The following is a 17,580-nucleotide window of genomic DNA, read 5'->3' as shown; positions in this document are numbered from 1 at the left end:
GCATTAATGTTGTTGCAATAAACTGTTTATTCCCATCTCAGGTATTAGAAATATCAGTGGTGTGAATGGAAATGAGGAGCAATGAGACAACAGGCAAATTTACAGTTCTGTCTTATATATATGCAAAAAAAAATTATTGTACTTTTCTCTAATTTCAGAATCACACTCAAGCTTAAAAATATTTATTTTTGCCTCACAGCAAGAAGGTCCTGGATTCGAATCCCGGGTTCGAACTAGTTTGCATGTTCTCCCCGTGCCTGCGTGGGTTTACCCCGGGTACCTTGGTTTCCTCCCACAGTCCAAAAACATGTACATTAGGTCTATAATTAGATCCCCGTGACCCTGATTAGGAATAAAGCAGGTGTGGAAAATCGATAGATGAATAAATATTTCTTTGTTTTCCATGTTGGAAAAATGATTCTTTTAAATCATACAGTTTAAGCTCCACACTTTGATATCCTTCAAACTTTTTTAGAAAGTGCTGAAATTTCTTTTCTTTTATGAATATGTACATACTAGAGATGTGGTTATGTCCACGAGGTGGCGCACGTGCACTGACCATACCGCGTTCAGCCTCTGCGCATTCATGATTGATGTTAAGCAGGAATCACCTATTTCTCAGTCTCCTAGCAGTTTGATTTAAGGTGTATGATTCAGGAAAAGGAGCTGAAGCAAACAAAGCACAAACATCATCTGCTTTTGTGTGTATTATGTGTGTGTGTGTGTGTGTGTGTGTGTGTTTATCATGAAATGTAAACCCAACGCACGGTCTAATATTCCCTTTCCCTTCAGCATACAAAACACAACAGATTAAACTAAGAACTAGAAGTCAAATATCTTTAAAATCTCATTTTTATAAATACAAATACAAAAAAAAAATATTACAGGGTGTCACAGCTTTAATCACAGCTTTTCTTTCTTCTTGTTGTTTGGTGTTATTTGCGATCTACAAATTAAGAGTGGGTATGATATGATTAATTGTACAATCACGATTCTCGGTATATCACAGTATCCAATAAAATAAAATAAAATAAAATAAAAAATCACAGTACACAGCAAAACATACAGGCTATAGTGTTGAATTTAACACTTACAGTGTTCATGTCGGGTCCGGATTTAGGTTTCCTCTACAAAACCTTCACCTGTAGTGCATGGCTACCCTGATTTAAAGCCCTGGAAATGATTAGAATGATTTTTTATTTATAGTACACATGATCAAGCTTAACCAGGCCTACTTCCACTTTATATATTTCCTTCTAACAGTATACGGTCATGTGATGAGGCATGATGCAGCCTGCTATCGACACATTCATTGATTTACTGATTATAAGGTTTGCTGAATAAATTAAAGACTATTATGTTTGGCTCTTGGATCAGTGTACTGGTCAATTGAATTAAAAGTAATCTTTGTGTGTGTGTGTTTTTGTGTGTGTGTGTGTGTGTGTTATTGGTTTCTCCGGTTGGTTTACTGTAAATAATGAATTTGCTATGAATCAGTTCGTTGTTAATTGCCGCATTTTCTGCTGTTAAATGAATCTAGACACATTTTCAATTGATATAAAAATTAATAAAATGTACATGGAAAAATAAAATAAAATATGAAAATATATGTAGGCTACAATATGGTGGGCGAATATATATATATATATATATATATATATATATATATATATATATATATATATATATATAATGTGAAATATAATATTATGAATAATAAATAATCAGACAATTTCTGACATGGCAGTAGTCTTATTCTCACAGTGTGTTGTGTGATGGATGAACACTCCAGGATAAAAAGATGAACAGGTGGACATGGCACTGCCCAACCTGACATAGGCTACTATAAACACTGTGCTGTGCTACATTCGTTACTGAGCAGACCCGAATATTTACCCGAGTGTTTGAGGAAGAGCCCATGCGCTTAACACCTTATTTGTAGTTTATCTTAGGTCACATTAAGCCTGTCATGTTGTCAGTCAGAATATTTGCCATGTCTGCAGAAACAGAAACGGCGTGTCTGTAATCATTTACATTTCAAACACCATGTCTCACCGACACGGATCATGAGCACACCTGGAATAATAATAATAATAATAATAATAATAATAATAATAATAATAATAATAATAATAAAAATAATAATAATAATAATAAAAATAATAATAATAATAATAAAAATAATAATAATAATAATGGAATCAAAGCATCTGTACTGTTAATTAACGCACTAGCATATTGTGTAAAAGCAAGTATTTCCTTTAATGACAAAAAAGATATTAAAAATTGTGCAAGTTGTCAGTCAAGTATTTTTCAAAAAAATCCAGACTCATTGCTCGTCCCACAGGCTCTAGGGCTACATCGAAGTTGTGCTTTGGCTGCGCCAAGATAAGCGGACAAGTACAAACAATATCGAGAAAACCATCCAAAAATAAAACTAATAATAATAATAATAATAATAATAATAATAATAATAATAATAATAATACAACCCAAGTAGCTTATAGCAACCTTATTTTCAATGTGACAAAGAATTGTTTTGGTGATCAGAATGGTTTCCACTGACTGTTTTCCACTGAGCACAGGGCTGGTGTCGGATATTTTCTCTTGACAATAAAAAGAAGGCAGGAAAGGCGCACAGTATTGACAGTAAGGGTCAAAGGAACAATTTGGTTGCCTAAACAAGAGATAAATACAAAACACAAACAAGTATAAATATACATTAGGGTGACGCTGCAATAAGGAGCTTTATAGATCATTTAAATCCATCACAGTAAGACGTGGTCAGTAATAGAGTATTTGCTGCTGCTGCTTATTATTATTATTATTATTATTATTATTATTATTGTTGTTGTTGTTGTTGTTGTTGTTGTTGTCCCGTGATTTTTAGTTGGAAAAATAGCTATATTTGTTTCTTTTTAGTAAATCATTTTGGTTTAGTTTTATTAATTAACCTACAAAGACACTCTCCATGGCCTAGACCTACCTTCAAGGTATTCTATTTGTCTTTATTTAATTGTCACAATCTTCAGGCATCTGTTGTCAGACAATACCATGATGCTCTACACATTTTATAGCCCATTTTGAAAGCTCATTTTAACCAGATTCCCTTTTGCATGTGCCTTTAGAACAGCACTTAATTTTAAACTCAGTTTAAAATAAGCTTATAAAATCCCTAATGGAAAATGTCCTTATAATGACACTTGAGATAATGCTGCACGCGGGTGTTGTGTTGGTTGCTCCTAAATTCTAATTTAATGCACAGAGCCTTCATTTGTGCAGACTGGTCTTAATGCTGGTATGTAATCATAGCTCACATTGAGAAGGATTTCTGTTCGGCACACCAGCAGTGCGAAATCGTGACCTGCATAAATCTGGACTGGTTTGCGGTGTGCAGTGTTGGGAAACAGCACTTAGCAGCCTTTTGTTATGATCAAGACCTAAACACCAGCGTCAGGCTTAACTACACAAAAGAGGTAGAATGAACACATTACATCTCTAAGCTCAGGTTGGAGAATAGCTTAATAATAATAATAATAATAATAATAATAATAATAATAATAATAATAATAATAATAATAATGATAAGTGAACGGCAGACACCGCATCGGCGCGTGTTGACACGTTTTGTGGCCCTGACGGGAAGATGGCGTGTTTTAACGCCCTTTCCTCAGCTCTCTGCTCCAACCCGATGTGACGTGCTTTCACAGATCCTTCGGCTTCTAAGCTTGAATGAAGCGGTTTTTGTCATGGCCCCGCGCTTGTTTGGGTTTCCGTGAAGCGCGAGCATCTTATGCGACACATGCGTCCCGTCGCCCGCCCTTGTCCGCATTGTTCGGGCAACAACATGCAACACCTATGCGGTGTCACGTAGGCTCTCGTGCGGCTCGGTCCACCGTGAACGGGCCGTTTTAGCGGAGACAAAGACACGGTCCGAGCTTGTGCAGGTGGTGAAAAAAAATTCACGGAAAATCCCCCCGTCGCCCCCCCCAAATCACGGAACCGGTGTCCGATCGCCGTGGTGCGGCGGTGTGTCCCCGTACACGTCCTTGTTGTCGGCTAACGGGGCGCACTGAGGCGTCATCCTCTTCTCCTTTTGCCGCCTGTTGCAGAACCAAACCCGCACGACCTCCTTGTCCAGCTGCAGACTGTCCGCCAGCGCGTTAATCTCTGCCGCACCTGGTTTAGGACACTTTAGGAAATGGCTTTCCAGTGCGCCCTTGACACCCACTTCTATGGAGGTGCGCTTTTTCCTCTTCCTGCCCTGCGCGGCGATTTTGTCCAGGCTCGTGGGGCTGCCCGAAGTTGAGTCGGCCTCCTCGAGCCACTTGTTCAGCAAAGGCTTGAGCTTGCACATGTTCTTGAAGCTAAGCTGCAGTGCCTCGAATCTACAGATCGTGGTCTGAGAAAACACGTTGCCGTAAAGCGTGCCGAGCGCCAAGCCCACGTCGGCCTGCGTGAAGCCGAGCTTGATGCGCCGCTGCTTAAACTGCTTAGCGAAGTGCTCCAGATCATCGGACGTGGGCACGTCGTCGTCCGAGTGCTCGTGTTGGCCCGGGCGGAGGCTCGGCGCGTGGCCGTGCTCGCTGATGCGCGGGCTCGGTTGCTCCTCGTGCGCCTCGCTCAGGGCATTTGCATGGTGGTGCATGCCCTGCTCGCCTCCGTATCCCGGCTGCGAGTAGATCATGCTCGGTCCGTTTGAACTCGTCATGCTGGCCATGTGCGCCGTTGTGCTCGCCCTCCAGTGATGGTCCTGGTGATGCGCGCCCTCGTGTACCAAATGAGCCGCTCGCGACTGTTGCTGCTGTTGTTGCTGCTGCTGTGGCTGCAGACTCGGTGAGTGCTGGAGCTCGTCGGCGTCGCCGTGCAGCGCGGGCTTGATGTCCTGCTCGGACCACGGAGAGCCGTCGCCTTGCGAGAGCGCCGCGAGCCACTGGTGCGCGTGGCCGAGTGGATTGGCGGCGCTCTGGAGCGTCGTGTAGTCGCTGTGCAGCAGGCTCGGCGCGTCCCTGTAAGCTGGCGTCTGCTGCATGCTTCCCGCTTCGGACGCGCTCGACGTCAGGAGGCGGTAGTGGTTGGACGCCGCGGTCGCCATAGCCTCCAGCAGGGCACAGAAAGAGAGAGAGAGTGAGAGAGACAGAGAGGGAGAGACGAGGGGGGCTTTGCTCGCGTCGACGCGTTTCACGCTTACTTTTTTGTGCCACAGGCGGCTCCCCAGCGCCGAGTGAAGGCGCGCGCCTTGCGTGTCTGCCTTGCTCCGCTTGTGATTGGACAGAAAAGCTTGACAGACGCGGTTGCCCCTGACAGCGACGCGTTCATTGGTCACGGGAGATGCTAGAACCACTTGCGCTCCTGGCGAACGGTGCTTGAAGTTTTGAGCGAGGCTGCGCGCCAACACAGAGAGGACCTGAAGTGACGGGCAAAGAGACTTTGAACCATATAAAATCAGCAACATGCAACTTCAAATACTTACGAGGTCTGAAAGTGAAGTCTCAATCTGACTGTCAGTTTAGATTATCTGAACTCTTGGTTCTGACTTGCACAGGGTTCGTTAGGCTTCTTGAGATGATTACTCAGGCAAGGCTGCAACTGACTACGCAATAAACACTGAATATTGAATCAAACCTACGGCAAATAATGCTCGAGTCTGCATTTAACATTTCATGTGTTTTTGGTTGGTTTGCCCTCTTAAACTTTCAGCTTAAATTTAACCATGCACTTATTTAAAAAATAAAAAGGAAGAAAAGGTACATATTATTATTATTATTATTATTATTATTATTATTATTATTATTATTATTATTATTATTATTTTTCGCACATTTTCTTCCCCCTATACAGTACCTTGTCCCGGTCAGAGTGCACTATGGGACATATTTCTCGGGCCTCTGCGTGTTGCTATGGCGAGATGTGAATGAAAACAACGCCGCCCACGTCACATCTGCTGGAGCCGCTTCTCTGAGCGCATTTTAAACGACACAAAGGCTGAAAAAAAGCAGAGGGCAGCTCCAGCCGCGGGGCCGAGGAGAGGTGAATGTGCTCCTGTCCAAAAGTGTAGGCTTCGCTCTTTTGTCAACATTCAAGACGCACAGGAGCCTTTGCATGCTCAGGAAGCCTCAGAGGCACTTTATTTCTGTAAAATGTAAATCTTCCTCTCTCCATTATCAGCGCTTCACTTTCACTGGAATGTGCCGAGCCTGTTTTTTTTTTTTTTTAATTTAGATTCTTCTACACGATATATTTATATATAAAATTTTGCTAAACAGAGATTGCCAGAAATCTTTTTGTTATACTATACTGTAGAGTATTGTAATCTACTTGCCTTGGATTTAATGACAATAACATTGAAATGAATGTTTAGAAACTATATATCTAATAAAGCATCCAGAAACTGAAATAAAAAAGTGGCACACATTTTGTTTTGAGAAAAACGAGCAAGGAAACTGAAAACCTGAAAAAGAAAATAAGAAAAATAAGAATACATTCTCATGATATCGCATCACCTTGTAATGTGAATGATAATAATAATATAGCTGACTATTTCTACTACTACTACTACTACTACTACTACTACTACTTTGTATTACTAGAGTCTTTAAAACTGATTTTTACTTAATTGTTTATATAAAAACAAGCAAGAAAACAAGTCTTCAGGTCTTTATAACCTATATATTCCTCCAGGCTATTCTCATGTTGTATATGATCCTGCTTATACTGCATGGCCACCGTCAAATGAGAGCTAATAATAAAGAAATGAATATCAGGATGAACAATGGACATGAACCGCTCAAGCAGAAGGAACATTTGCGGTAATCGGGATGTAATTGTTCTAATTACAAGCCGTCGACTCGAAGACAGTCGTGTCAGTCGAGACAAAGAACACATTACTTTAATAGAGTAATATGCAAACTGTGGATGGTTCAATTACATGACTTAATAACATATAAATGATGCGCATCCCGTTATTAGGAGTCGCAGTCCTAACCAGTCCACGATTATTTTCACTTTATAAATCCGTAGTCTGCTCTGGTCCGCTCTGTTTTTCACCCCTCCTTTTAAGTTATCCTACAAATTAGTAGTTGAGTGTCTGAGCGTTAAATTAACAGTAATTATATCGACCCCATGCCGCAACGATTCAATTTCTCATTGTCTAATTGGCTAAAAGTCGTTTGTTAGCTGCCCAAAGCCCCTAAAAGCCTAATAGAGTGTTTTGAAACATGGACATGCACCCATATGGAGATGTTAATGACTTATGTGTATGCAGATGTGGAAGTTTCTGTGTGCAGCTGGCTGAAGCTAAATCACTGGAAATCCACAATGAATTTTTTTTTAATATATCCAGGACACGAAATGTCAAGCTGTTAGAAAACAAAAACAAAACAAAAAACAGAACAAAAAAGCGTCAAAGAAGAACTTTTCATTCTTCCATTCATCAGTTATGAAGCGTAATAAAACAACATATTGTTATAAGTGTTATTATTATGTCACGTGCCATGATTTTTAAATATATATATATATATATATATATATATATATATATTATGATTTTAATTAAGATGTGTTGTAGATGATTTAATAAATTATCCAGGGTGTCTCTGCAGCGCTGTGTGTCTCTGTGCTCCTCTCAGGGCCTCCTGCCAATCTGGACAGAGATTGTTTGAGGTGAGCCATGTTGTAGATATGAGTGGGGTTGGGTTAGCCGGGCCCACTGTCCCACATTCACATGCAATTAGGCCTCACAAAAGCCTTGTTAAATGTGTAATCCCGGGACTCCTTTTCCCTTTGATAGTGTTGGCCAGCTGTAGGGGAATGGGCATTATTCTCATTATAAAAGACCTTTAGCTTAGTTCAGTGCAAACGGTTCCCACTGAGTACATCAACACTGGGGTCACTCACACACACACACACACACACAGGCTACCACCTTTACAAATGTTCTGTACCATGTTGCCTTCCAGCTCATCACATCCAGCGCAAAATAAAGCTCAACAGACTTTGTCCATTCTGCCAGTCATAACTCATAACCTGCCACTACGTGAATTTATAAATGCTTCAAAAATTCACTCTTACTCAAGCACCACCAACTCAGCACCAGTGAAACAACAACAGCTGTTAATTAGCCTGCTGGCAAAAATGACATTTAATGAACATTCAAGTCCATGGGTTTATTTTCTTTTGATATTTCTGACAATTTGTGTAAAGTGAAAAAAAGTTAAAAAGGTTAGTTTAGAGGATAGTGTTGCTGGATATGAAATCAACCACATGACACCCAGACACACAGCAGCGTTTAAATCGACTCTATATTATAGGCGGTGTAGATTTTTTCTTCTAATCTAGATCTGATGTAGGAGCTGAAATCTCAGAGTCACAGGAGATACAGGTACTATCCTGAAAACCGTGGTGTTGAGGCAGGCATACACACTAGTCGAATGCAGCACACACACACACACAGAATCCTGTCTATTTACTGGCATGTTTTTCAGAGCTACTGCTCTCACTGCTCTGATGCTGTCTTGGTTCAAGCGCTCTTTAACTACTGATCATCTACCTGCTGTTCCTAAAAACTGCATTTGATCAGCATCTTTCTCCGCAGCATCTTTCTCTGTGCCTCTTGTTTAGAGCAGAATCAGAGCTCTTTGTACTACACATAAGGATTATATTGGTTGCACAGTAAAAAAATAAAGCATTGCTTTGACAATGTTTAATAATTAATATTAATGTTCTTGTTCTAATATGTTAATCATATCTATAGTAATAACATATAGCCAGCCAGGGATTGTGTAAGTCTATATAACATAGAACGGAAACTAATCATAAACGGAGCTCGTATTTAACACAGAATAGCATGTAAAGGTTTACATGGTGAAGGAGTCTCTAGTTTTAACACTTCAAGGCTTCAATTTTGTTTATTATTTATTTATTTATTTATTTACATTATTATTATTATTATTATTATTATTACATTAACTAGACTGAAAAAAGAGAGGCTGGTGCCTCATGATAACGTTTAAGTGATAACAGGAACTGATTTAAATGCTAAACGTTTAAAAACAGTTTTAAAAAATGTGCTGTTTATGATTAAACATTAAAAATTGCTCTTCTAGTAATATATAAAAGCAGTAACAGACTTCATGCCTTGCTATTATATGACCATAATCCACTTCGCTTTGCTTTGGGCCATATCACACCAACCTGAAGTGGATTATTTTCCAATTACAGCATGTTATATTGTGTGTTATTCCTTACATACAGCGGAGTCCGAAGGTTTTCTTTACATAATAATGATGATATTATCAGCACCAACTTGTTGAAATGAAAAGATGAAATACTGACATGAGTTTTTTAGTGATCACACACCTCAACAGGAGTGATCAGGCATGAGGAGAAACTGCGCTTTCATACAAAGCAGTTAACATGGACGATATCACTCTTTTACTTACATATAAACAGGAAGATAGAGAAAGTATTGAATAGTAAATATTCAATATATTGAACATTTTTCATATTTTCAAATTCTAAAACTTTTAGATTACCAGGGGGAAATCTGGTGTCACAACAACTCAGTTGAACCAAAGAGGACTGATATAAACATATAAACTCACAATGTACCACAAATAAGAAAGAGTAAATATAGAAATACGCAACTCTCTGAACTATTTACCGACTGAGATTTCTGTACAGATTAACTGTAAGAAAAATATTACACAACAATGGAGAAAAAAGTACATAAGCAGGATATAAACTAAACTAAACAAAGCTCAAAATACACAAAAACAAGTACAACACCACACAAGCTGCTGCAACAGGCTGCCAGAAGTCTTGATTTCTAATTTTTATTTTATATTAAAATACATCATATTTTTAATGTGGCCTCAGACTTTTGCATCTCAGTGTGTACACTATACTGTGTAGCAGCACTGACATGCAAAACACATCTCTACCCCAGCAGGGAAATCCCTGTGCTCTGTCACCTGCACTGGATGTCATAATTAACAGCTTAATAAGGATATTATTTATATAACAGAAGCAAGTCTTTGTCTGAGATGCTTATACACAACTATAGTTCCAGCTCTAATTGAAACCTCTGACAAGTTCTTCGTTTCATAATAACTATAGCTATTCTGAACCGTAGAACTTGTCAGAGGTTTCAATTAGAGCTAGTTGTTTCTCCCAATCTAGGTGTTAGAACACTGCTACTATAATTTAATGACTGAGCGCATTTACAGCCTGGAAAATTGAAGCTGTAGAAGACCCAATATACCCGAAAGAGAACAGCTTGAACTTTATAATCTATTTGGAGTCTGTCAAAGATTAACACAATCATAAATATGGCAATTAGCATGATTACTGCATGGACTGAATGAACTAACACTTTACTATAATGTCCAAATAAATCCAACCTTTATGCTCAAATACCTTTTTATAAGAGAGAATATTGCTCATAAACTAGTCAAGCCCAGCCTTTTGAACTGCTAATCAAAACAATTAGTGTTGCGTCCTGATATTTGGCTTAATGAGTTAAAGACAGGATTTGTAGTGTGAAAATAGCCGCAAGTCACACGAACAGACGATGCTACGTGCGGACAAAGCAAACGTAGGTCATTCGTTATCGATGAGAGCCAACGATTAACGGCGACAGTAAGATGTGGGCGTGTCCAACATTGAAAACTTTACGCAAATATGGAGTGACTACCAATGGGAGTGAAGACAGTAGAGCTCACACACACTGCTTCGGCTTCATCTCGTATGATATGATGCAGATAAACACTGCTGAATTTTATACGCAAACATCAAATCTGCCTCCAGAACGTTTCGTTTTAGCCACAAAAAACCCACCGGATTTGCAATTCCCGCGGATCAACTTTGTTACCATGGAAACCATTAGCGGACTAGGAACGCCTACGGAAGACTTCATGATACGGCGACTGGAGACTTGCAGAGATAAAAATCAGTGTATGTGTGAACGTGTGAGCTTTGGATAGTTCCTCTCTAGATTCAATAACAGCTTCATTCATGGGATAGATAAAAATGAAGGTACAGAATTTGTCACTAAGCAGCGCTCTCTGTAACCGCTTAAAGTTCAAAAGTTTAGCCATTCGTCAGGGTTAGTCACTCCTGTTGAAGCATCCTACTATATATGATCATGTTAAACATGGATGAGGAAATGCACAGCTCCTCTTTCTTCCCTTCAAGCTTGTCAGGTTGTCACCATTACCCAGAAACTTTTTAAGGGCAAACACTAAAATATGTCAGCATTATTTAGCCTTGCTAGTGTCACTTTTACTTACGTGGTGATATGGGAGGCCTTTTAGCTCTTTTATAGGCTCCTAGAATATTCAGAGCAGCGCAGGAGGTTAGTGCCATGAAAGTCGTAGCTGATCAATATAGATGGGCCCCACCCGTGATTAGACCTGGAGTAAATCTGGACAAATCGATGTGGATGGTTACACTACAGGTTAAAGCTGGAGTATATCAGTCCGAATCAATATAAATGGCTGAACTTCAGTTTAAAACAGCAGTATATCTGCCTGGTTTAGTGCTAATGGGCATGGTACAGGAGATAAAAGCTGGAGTAAATTGGTTTGTAGCACAAGTGCTGGTTAACATAGTGAAGCTGGCTCAGGTCGCTGTGGTGTACGACAAGCAGCTGCACACTAAATCATAATAAGAAGAATGAAAGCGGATGGAAATCTGGAAAGACAAGGATTTATACTTTTGGTAGTTTGGGTCATGAATGTATTTGTGTGTAAATGTTTGTGTATGCATGTGTGTGTGTGTTTACATATGTGTTTGTCTGTGTATGGGTGTGTGTGTGTGTGTGTGTGAGTTCCAATGCTGCAAACAATCAGGGAATATTTTCCACTAACCAGAGTGAACAAGGTTTATTAAGTAAACGGTTTGTTCTATTGTCCTCCGTTGCCTCAATATCACCACCAATTAGTCTGAAATAAATACGCGGAGTAAAACCAGCTTAATAACACCAATAAACCAATATACCAATTATCTTATTTTCCTCCTTCTCTCTCTGTTCCATTCTCTCTTTTCTCTTTCCCCTTGCACCATCTTTGTCTCAGTCTTTCACCTCCACCCTCTTTGTTGGACCAACAAACCCAGCAAGTCCCCCATCTTTCTCTCTCTTAAGATCCACTCAAGCCTCACTAAAGCTTTCACCTCGTTTAGGTCACTTTCCCAAGAGCCCCTCTCCCCTGTCCGGAGGAGAAAAAAAAAGACAAGAAGTGGTTTAAGACAGGACACCATCTGTCCCCTAATCATAAAGGACCACGGGCATGGAGTGAATGTGTATGCGTGTGTGCAAGTGTTTCTGGGAAAGTGAAAGAGAAAGAATGAAAGAAAGAAAGGAAGAAAGAAAGAAAGTGAGAAAGGAGAGACGGAGAAGATGTAGATGCCTGAAATTTTTTATTTTTTTTTTAGAAAGACAGAAGCACTATATTAATTGTTGGGTGTCCGGTTTATGTGAGTCCAGTCTTATCTATGTCTTTGTTTGTTTGTGAGAGAATGAGAATGTGTGTTTTGTGTGTGAGAGATTAGCAAGACCCCCTCTGGTTCACAATTCCTTACAAAGCTGCACCTTGCAGCTGCGACCTGCATGACCCCTTGGTTCCATGGCAACAGTGTGGGCCCCCAACCTGCCCTCAGTGCTAGTGTGTGTGTGTGTGTGTGTGTGTGCCTGAGAAAAGACCAACCAAAACTTAAAGAGCCATTCAGTTCGTCTTCTCCATGTGAGCTGAAAGGAGAACACAGCAGAATGCAGGCTTATCAGAGTTACTGCAATTACACCGTTTCAACAAGTGCTTAGACTGCATACAGCAAATAAAGCCCCGGAATTTTCACAGAATAATATAATAATAATATTATAATGATAATTAGAAAAAAAAAACCCAACCAAGCCATTCAATTATATATTTTTATATTTTATATATATCAAAGATCTGTTTATTCTATTTATTTATTCTGTTTTATTTATTTATTTATTTATGAAAACATGGAGACTTCTTTGAATTGTATATGTAATAGATTTATTCTGTTTTATTTTATTTTATTTTATTTTTCAAACAAAAACATGAAGACTACTTTAAATTTTATTTTTGGTTTTCTTGGCACACACAAAAACAGAGAATCAATTCATCTTTTCCTAATTATGTTTTTATTTATTTTTTAAATAAAATATTTGTTTTTCTTTCATTTTAAATGTTGCCCTTATTTTGCTATGTCAATTCTAGGAAAATAATAAAAGTATCCATGAATCCAAATATGAAAAATGCAGCACATTTCAGCTTGAACAGTGCTGACCTGACATGATCTCTGGTTAACATGGGCACTGAATAAACATATTGGTTTTCGCAAAGAACTTGATTGAAAATGAATCAAACATACACCGATCAGCCATAACATTAAAACCACCAGCCGAATGTTGTGACCTCTGAAGGTGTGCTGTGGTATCGGACACCAAAACACTAGAAGCAGAGGTGGAGCCTCCATGAATCAGACTTGTTTGTCCAGCACATCCCACAGATGCTCGATCAGATTGATGTTAGAAGTATTTGGAGGCCAAGTCAGGCTTGCAATCTTTGTCATGTTCCAGATATTTTTGCAGTGTGGCAGGGAGCATCTTTCTGCTGAATACTGAATACTTTTCCATAAAGAGGTGACTTGTTCTGCACAGCGTTTAGGTAGGTGGGACATGTCACAGTAACATCCACATGAATAGTACATCCTGGTGCCATCTCTTCCCTGGTAAGCAAAACACACACACAACCAGGCATCTACATGATATAAAAATCATCAGACTAGGCCACTTTCTTCTATTGCTCCATGGTCCAATTCATGCCATTGTAGTCATGTTTGATTATGGGCAGGGATTTTGCTGTTATGGAGGTGCTCTGACCCAGTTATCTAACCATTAAAATTTGGCTGCTTAGATATTTACACATGGCTGGCCCGTGTGATCCGATCCAACAGATGAGCTACTGTTGCTCAAATTGCTGTAGAAGTTAATGTTGGTTCTGATAGAAGGGTGTCAGAATACACAGTGCATCACAGTTTTTGCATATAAGGGCTGCATAGCTGCAGACCAGTCAGGGTGCCCATGCTGACCCCTGTGCACCGCCGAAAGGGCACATGAGCATCAGAACAGGACCACGGGTGCAACGAAAGAAGGTGGCCTGGTCTGATGAATCACATTTTCTTTTACATCATGTGGATGGCTGGGTGTGTGTGTGTCACTTACCTGGGGAACACACGGCACCAGGATGCACTATGAGAAGCAGGCAAGCTGGTGGAGGCAGTGTCATGCTTTGGGCAATGTTCTGCTGGGAAACCTTGAGTCCTGCCATCCATGTGGATGTTACTTTGACACGTACCACCTACCTAAGAATTGTTGCACACCATGTTCACCCTTTCATGGAAACAGTATTCCCTGATGACTGTGTCCTCTTTCAGCAGGATAATGTGCTGTGCTACAAGGCAGAAATGGTTCAGGAATGGTTTGAGCACAACAACGAGTTTGAGGTGATGACTTGGCCTCCAAATTCCCCAGATCTCAATCCAATCCAGCATCTGTGGAATGTGCTGGACAAACATGTGCGATCCATGGAGTCCCCACCTTGCAACTTACAGGACTTAAAGGATCTGCTGCTAACATCTTGATGCCAGATACCACAGCACACCTTCAGGGATCTAGTGGAGTCCATGCCTCAATGGATCAGGGCTGTTTTGGCAGCAAAAGGGGGACCAACACAATATTAGGCAGGTGCTCATAATGTTATGCCTGATCTGTGTATATTAGTAATACATCAGCCTATAATCTTTACACAGTAATTGCTGATACACGTCTGGCTAATGCAAGATTATTCATGCAGTTTAGCCTTAATGTGAATCGGAAACTATGAAAACCCGAAAGACTTTTGTGACCGTCTTATTTACACATTATTTTTGAATGATAAAGGAATCAGTGCTGACTTTACAATGCTGATATTCAGTCATAAAAAGCAAAAACCTCTTACTCTTTACTTACTTCCTACAATTCGGTGCAATCAGTGATTGAGACACTGATGGTACCACATATTTCCAAGTTTCTTCATTTGCATGAAATTCAACAATAATTCCTGTTCATTTTTAAGGTGACACTGAAATGATAATGATAGGTGAAAATGATAGGATCCAGTATTGCAGTAAAAGAGATCCACACTGATCAAACCTCCATTTTAGCAAAAAAGATGAACTTAATAATGGTGGTCTTGAGTATCACTATGTCACGTCGCCACTATGACTGACTTTAAATACAAAAAAATAGGGAATTCTTTACAGGGAGTATTTTATTCTGTGCCTGATCTAAAACACATGATTATTTACACGATCATCCTCTTCGAAAGCCCCAGCTTTTAATGTATTGTATTGCATCTTGAGCATCAGTGAATATCTGCAGCTTTTATAATACTTGTGTACGAGTCCTTCAGTTGTCCTCCAGTGTGAAAAGATGGATCTTAAAATCACATAGCTGCTGATGAAGAGGGGTCAAATATGACAAAGATGCTGGAAAAGCAGATAATGTGCAGGGGCTTGAGGATTTTCCTGAAAAGCTATGGACAGCTCAAGACAAACAAGGAACTCATGAAGAACTCATAAAAACATAAAAACAGTCACTGACCATCCACATAACAACACATGGTATTAAGAATAGAGTGTGTGTAGATTTTGGAACAAATTTGTGTAATATAATATATATATTATTGTGACTAGATCTGTTAAATGTGAAGTTCATATTATTGAGTTTAATTAATTCATAGTACATTTACTTTATTAATAATAATAATAATAATAATAATAATAATAATAATAATAAAACAGATGAACCATTCTTAATCCTAACGCGATATTCTGGCTAGCGAGATTTATTTGATCTCATTGTTTACAAGATAAAAGTTCAGTATTAAGCTTAACATGTCACCTCAGTGTTTGGTAACGATTCCCTGCTGTGTTAAATATATCTAATCTAGCCTATTACATAATATATCTAATCTAGCCTTACACTCAGGATAATGAGTAAAGCTGCATCTATTGCTAGATAGCTAACTATGCAAATCTGGTCCACTAATTCAAAATGTTTACTACTCGAATTAATGGCAGCAGTCAATTTCAAATGATACTTTTTCCCATGAATTTACCTTCAGAAAGCTTGTCATATGCAATGAAAAGAAAGAATGGAAGCCAATTTCACCAGAAGCACCTTTATCAAGAATATACACATCAATGTGAGCTAGCTAGGTAGCTAGCCGATAAGATGTAAAGTTAGTCTGGCTACTTCAAGATCTACTTCTACTAGACGAGCAAAAATATTGGTCATATTGGTGTCTTAAATGTCACTTACTTGATATATATATATTTTTTATTTATGTAGAATTGTTATATAAAAGTTCGTGTCATGTGGTTGAACTGAATATCAGTGATTAGCTACAGAATAACCAGAAGGCTAGATTGTGAGTGTGATTATTGCTCAGTTATAAAATAATTACTCAAATAGTTCCTCAGCTGATGACTTTCACTTCCTTGAGTAGTTTTACCTTTACTCTGTTTAATAATTCTTTAACTGAAGTCAGTGAGTCACTTGAGTGGTATCAGAATGCAGCGACTCAAATCTAAACCCAAACTCAAGCACAAGGATCAGATGTACAACAAAGATGAAATATATTAATAGTCTGGTCAAGCTTTACAATCATCACAGAGACGGCGTAACATTCTGTAATGAAAGCCGAGCCGTGTTCGGAGCTGGAGTTGTTCAGGTCTGGTGCTGAGCTTCCTGCTGGATGAGGTGGATGAAAGTGTGATGATGTTTGAAGAACTGGTCCACAATCAGGAGTTGTAGCAGCAGGCTAGCGTGCTCTGTAACTCCTGGCATGAGCAGCTCTGGAGCACAGAGATAAGAGCGTGCAGGCTACAGTGGTGTGGAAAGAGACTGCAGAAATATCTGCTTTCCTCTCTGACAGGTGCTTCAGTTAGTGCTGTGATTTGCTGGGCTTTGTGGATCCTGCTTCTGTGTTTTGAACTGAACTGAACAGCAGGTTACTGATTTATACTGAATCAATCTGACAATTTGAGCTTTTTTGGGGAGATCAAGTCTATTTCATGGTTTGCATGGGTGCAATTATTTATTCATTCAACAAAACAGAAAATCTGAATATTTATTTATTTATTTTGCAATGTTCCCAGAGTGAAGATTCATGTATTTGTTTGCTTGTTTATAAAACCATATCCCCTTAGTTTGTTTATCTATCTATCTATCTATCTATCTATCTATCTATCTATCTATCTATCTATCTATCTATCTATCTATCTATCTATCTATTTATTTGTCAGTTTGTTTATAGTGCAGTTTTATTATTATTATTATTATTATTATTATTATTATTATTATTATTATTGTAGTATAGTCTGTGTGTCTGGAGTTTCTCCCTGTGCTTCAGGGGTTTCCTCTGGTTACTGCAACCACCGCCCAAATGTCTCACCCCCAAATTATCCATACTGTGTGAATGGGTTTGTGAGTGTGTGTGTGTCCAGTGATGG

The 17,580-nt window shown here is 39.2% G+C and overlaps 1 protein-coding gene across 1 annotated transcript; it reads right to left on the bottom strand.

Moving 5' to 3' along the window:
• Positions 1–888: 888 nt before the first annotated feature.
• pou3f2a (POU class 3 homeobox 2a) lies at positions 889–5,200 on the bottom strand. The gene is made up of 2 exons (XM_058417737.1): positions 1,897–5,200; positions 889–1,173 (listed from the first exon to the last, which is right to left on the bottom strand). Exon 1 carries the CDS (start codon positions 5,093–5,095, stop codon positions 3,995–3,997), a length of 1,101 nt encoding a protein of 366 aa, XP_058273720.1. The 5' UTR covers positions 5,096–5,200; the 3' UTR covers positions 889–1,173; positions 1,897–3,994.
• Positions 5,201–17,580: the final 12,380 nt, after the last annotated feature.

Source organism: Hemibagrus wyckioides, linkage group LG19, assembly GCF_019097595.1.
Source record: "Hemibagrus wyckioides isolate EC202008001 linkage group LG19, SWU_Hwy_1.0, whole genome shotgun sequence".
NCBI lineage: Eukaryota > Metazoa > Chordata > Actinopteri > Siluriformes > Bagridae > Hemibagrus > Hemibagrus wyckioides.
The sequence above is the reverse complement of the archived record's forward strand: the minus strand, read 5'-3'. Positions and strand labels throughout refer to the sequence as shown.

Bases quoted from the DNA above. Each gene is read 5' to 3' on its own strand.
- pou3f2a (XM_058417737.1), bottom strand. From the start codon at position 5,095: ATGGCGACCGCGGCGTCCAACCACTACCGCCTCCTGACGTCGAGCGCG.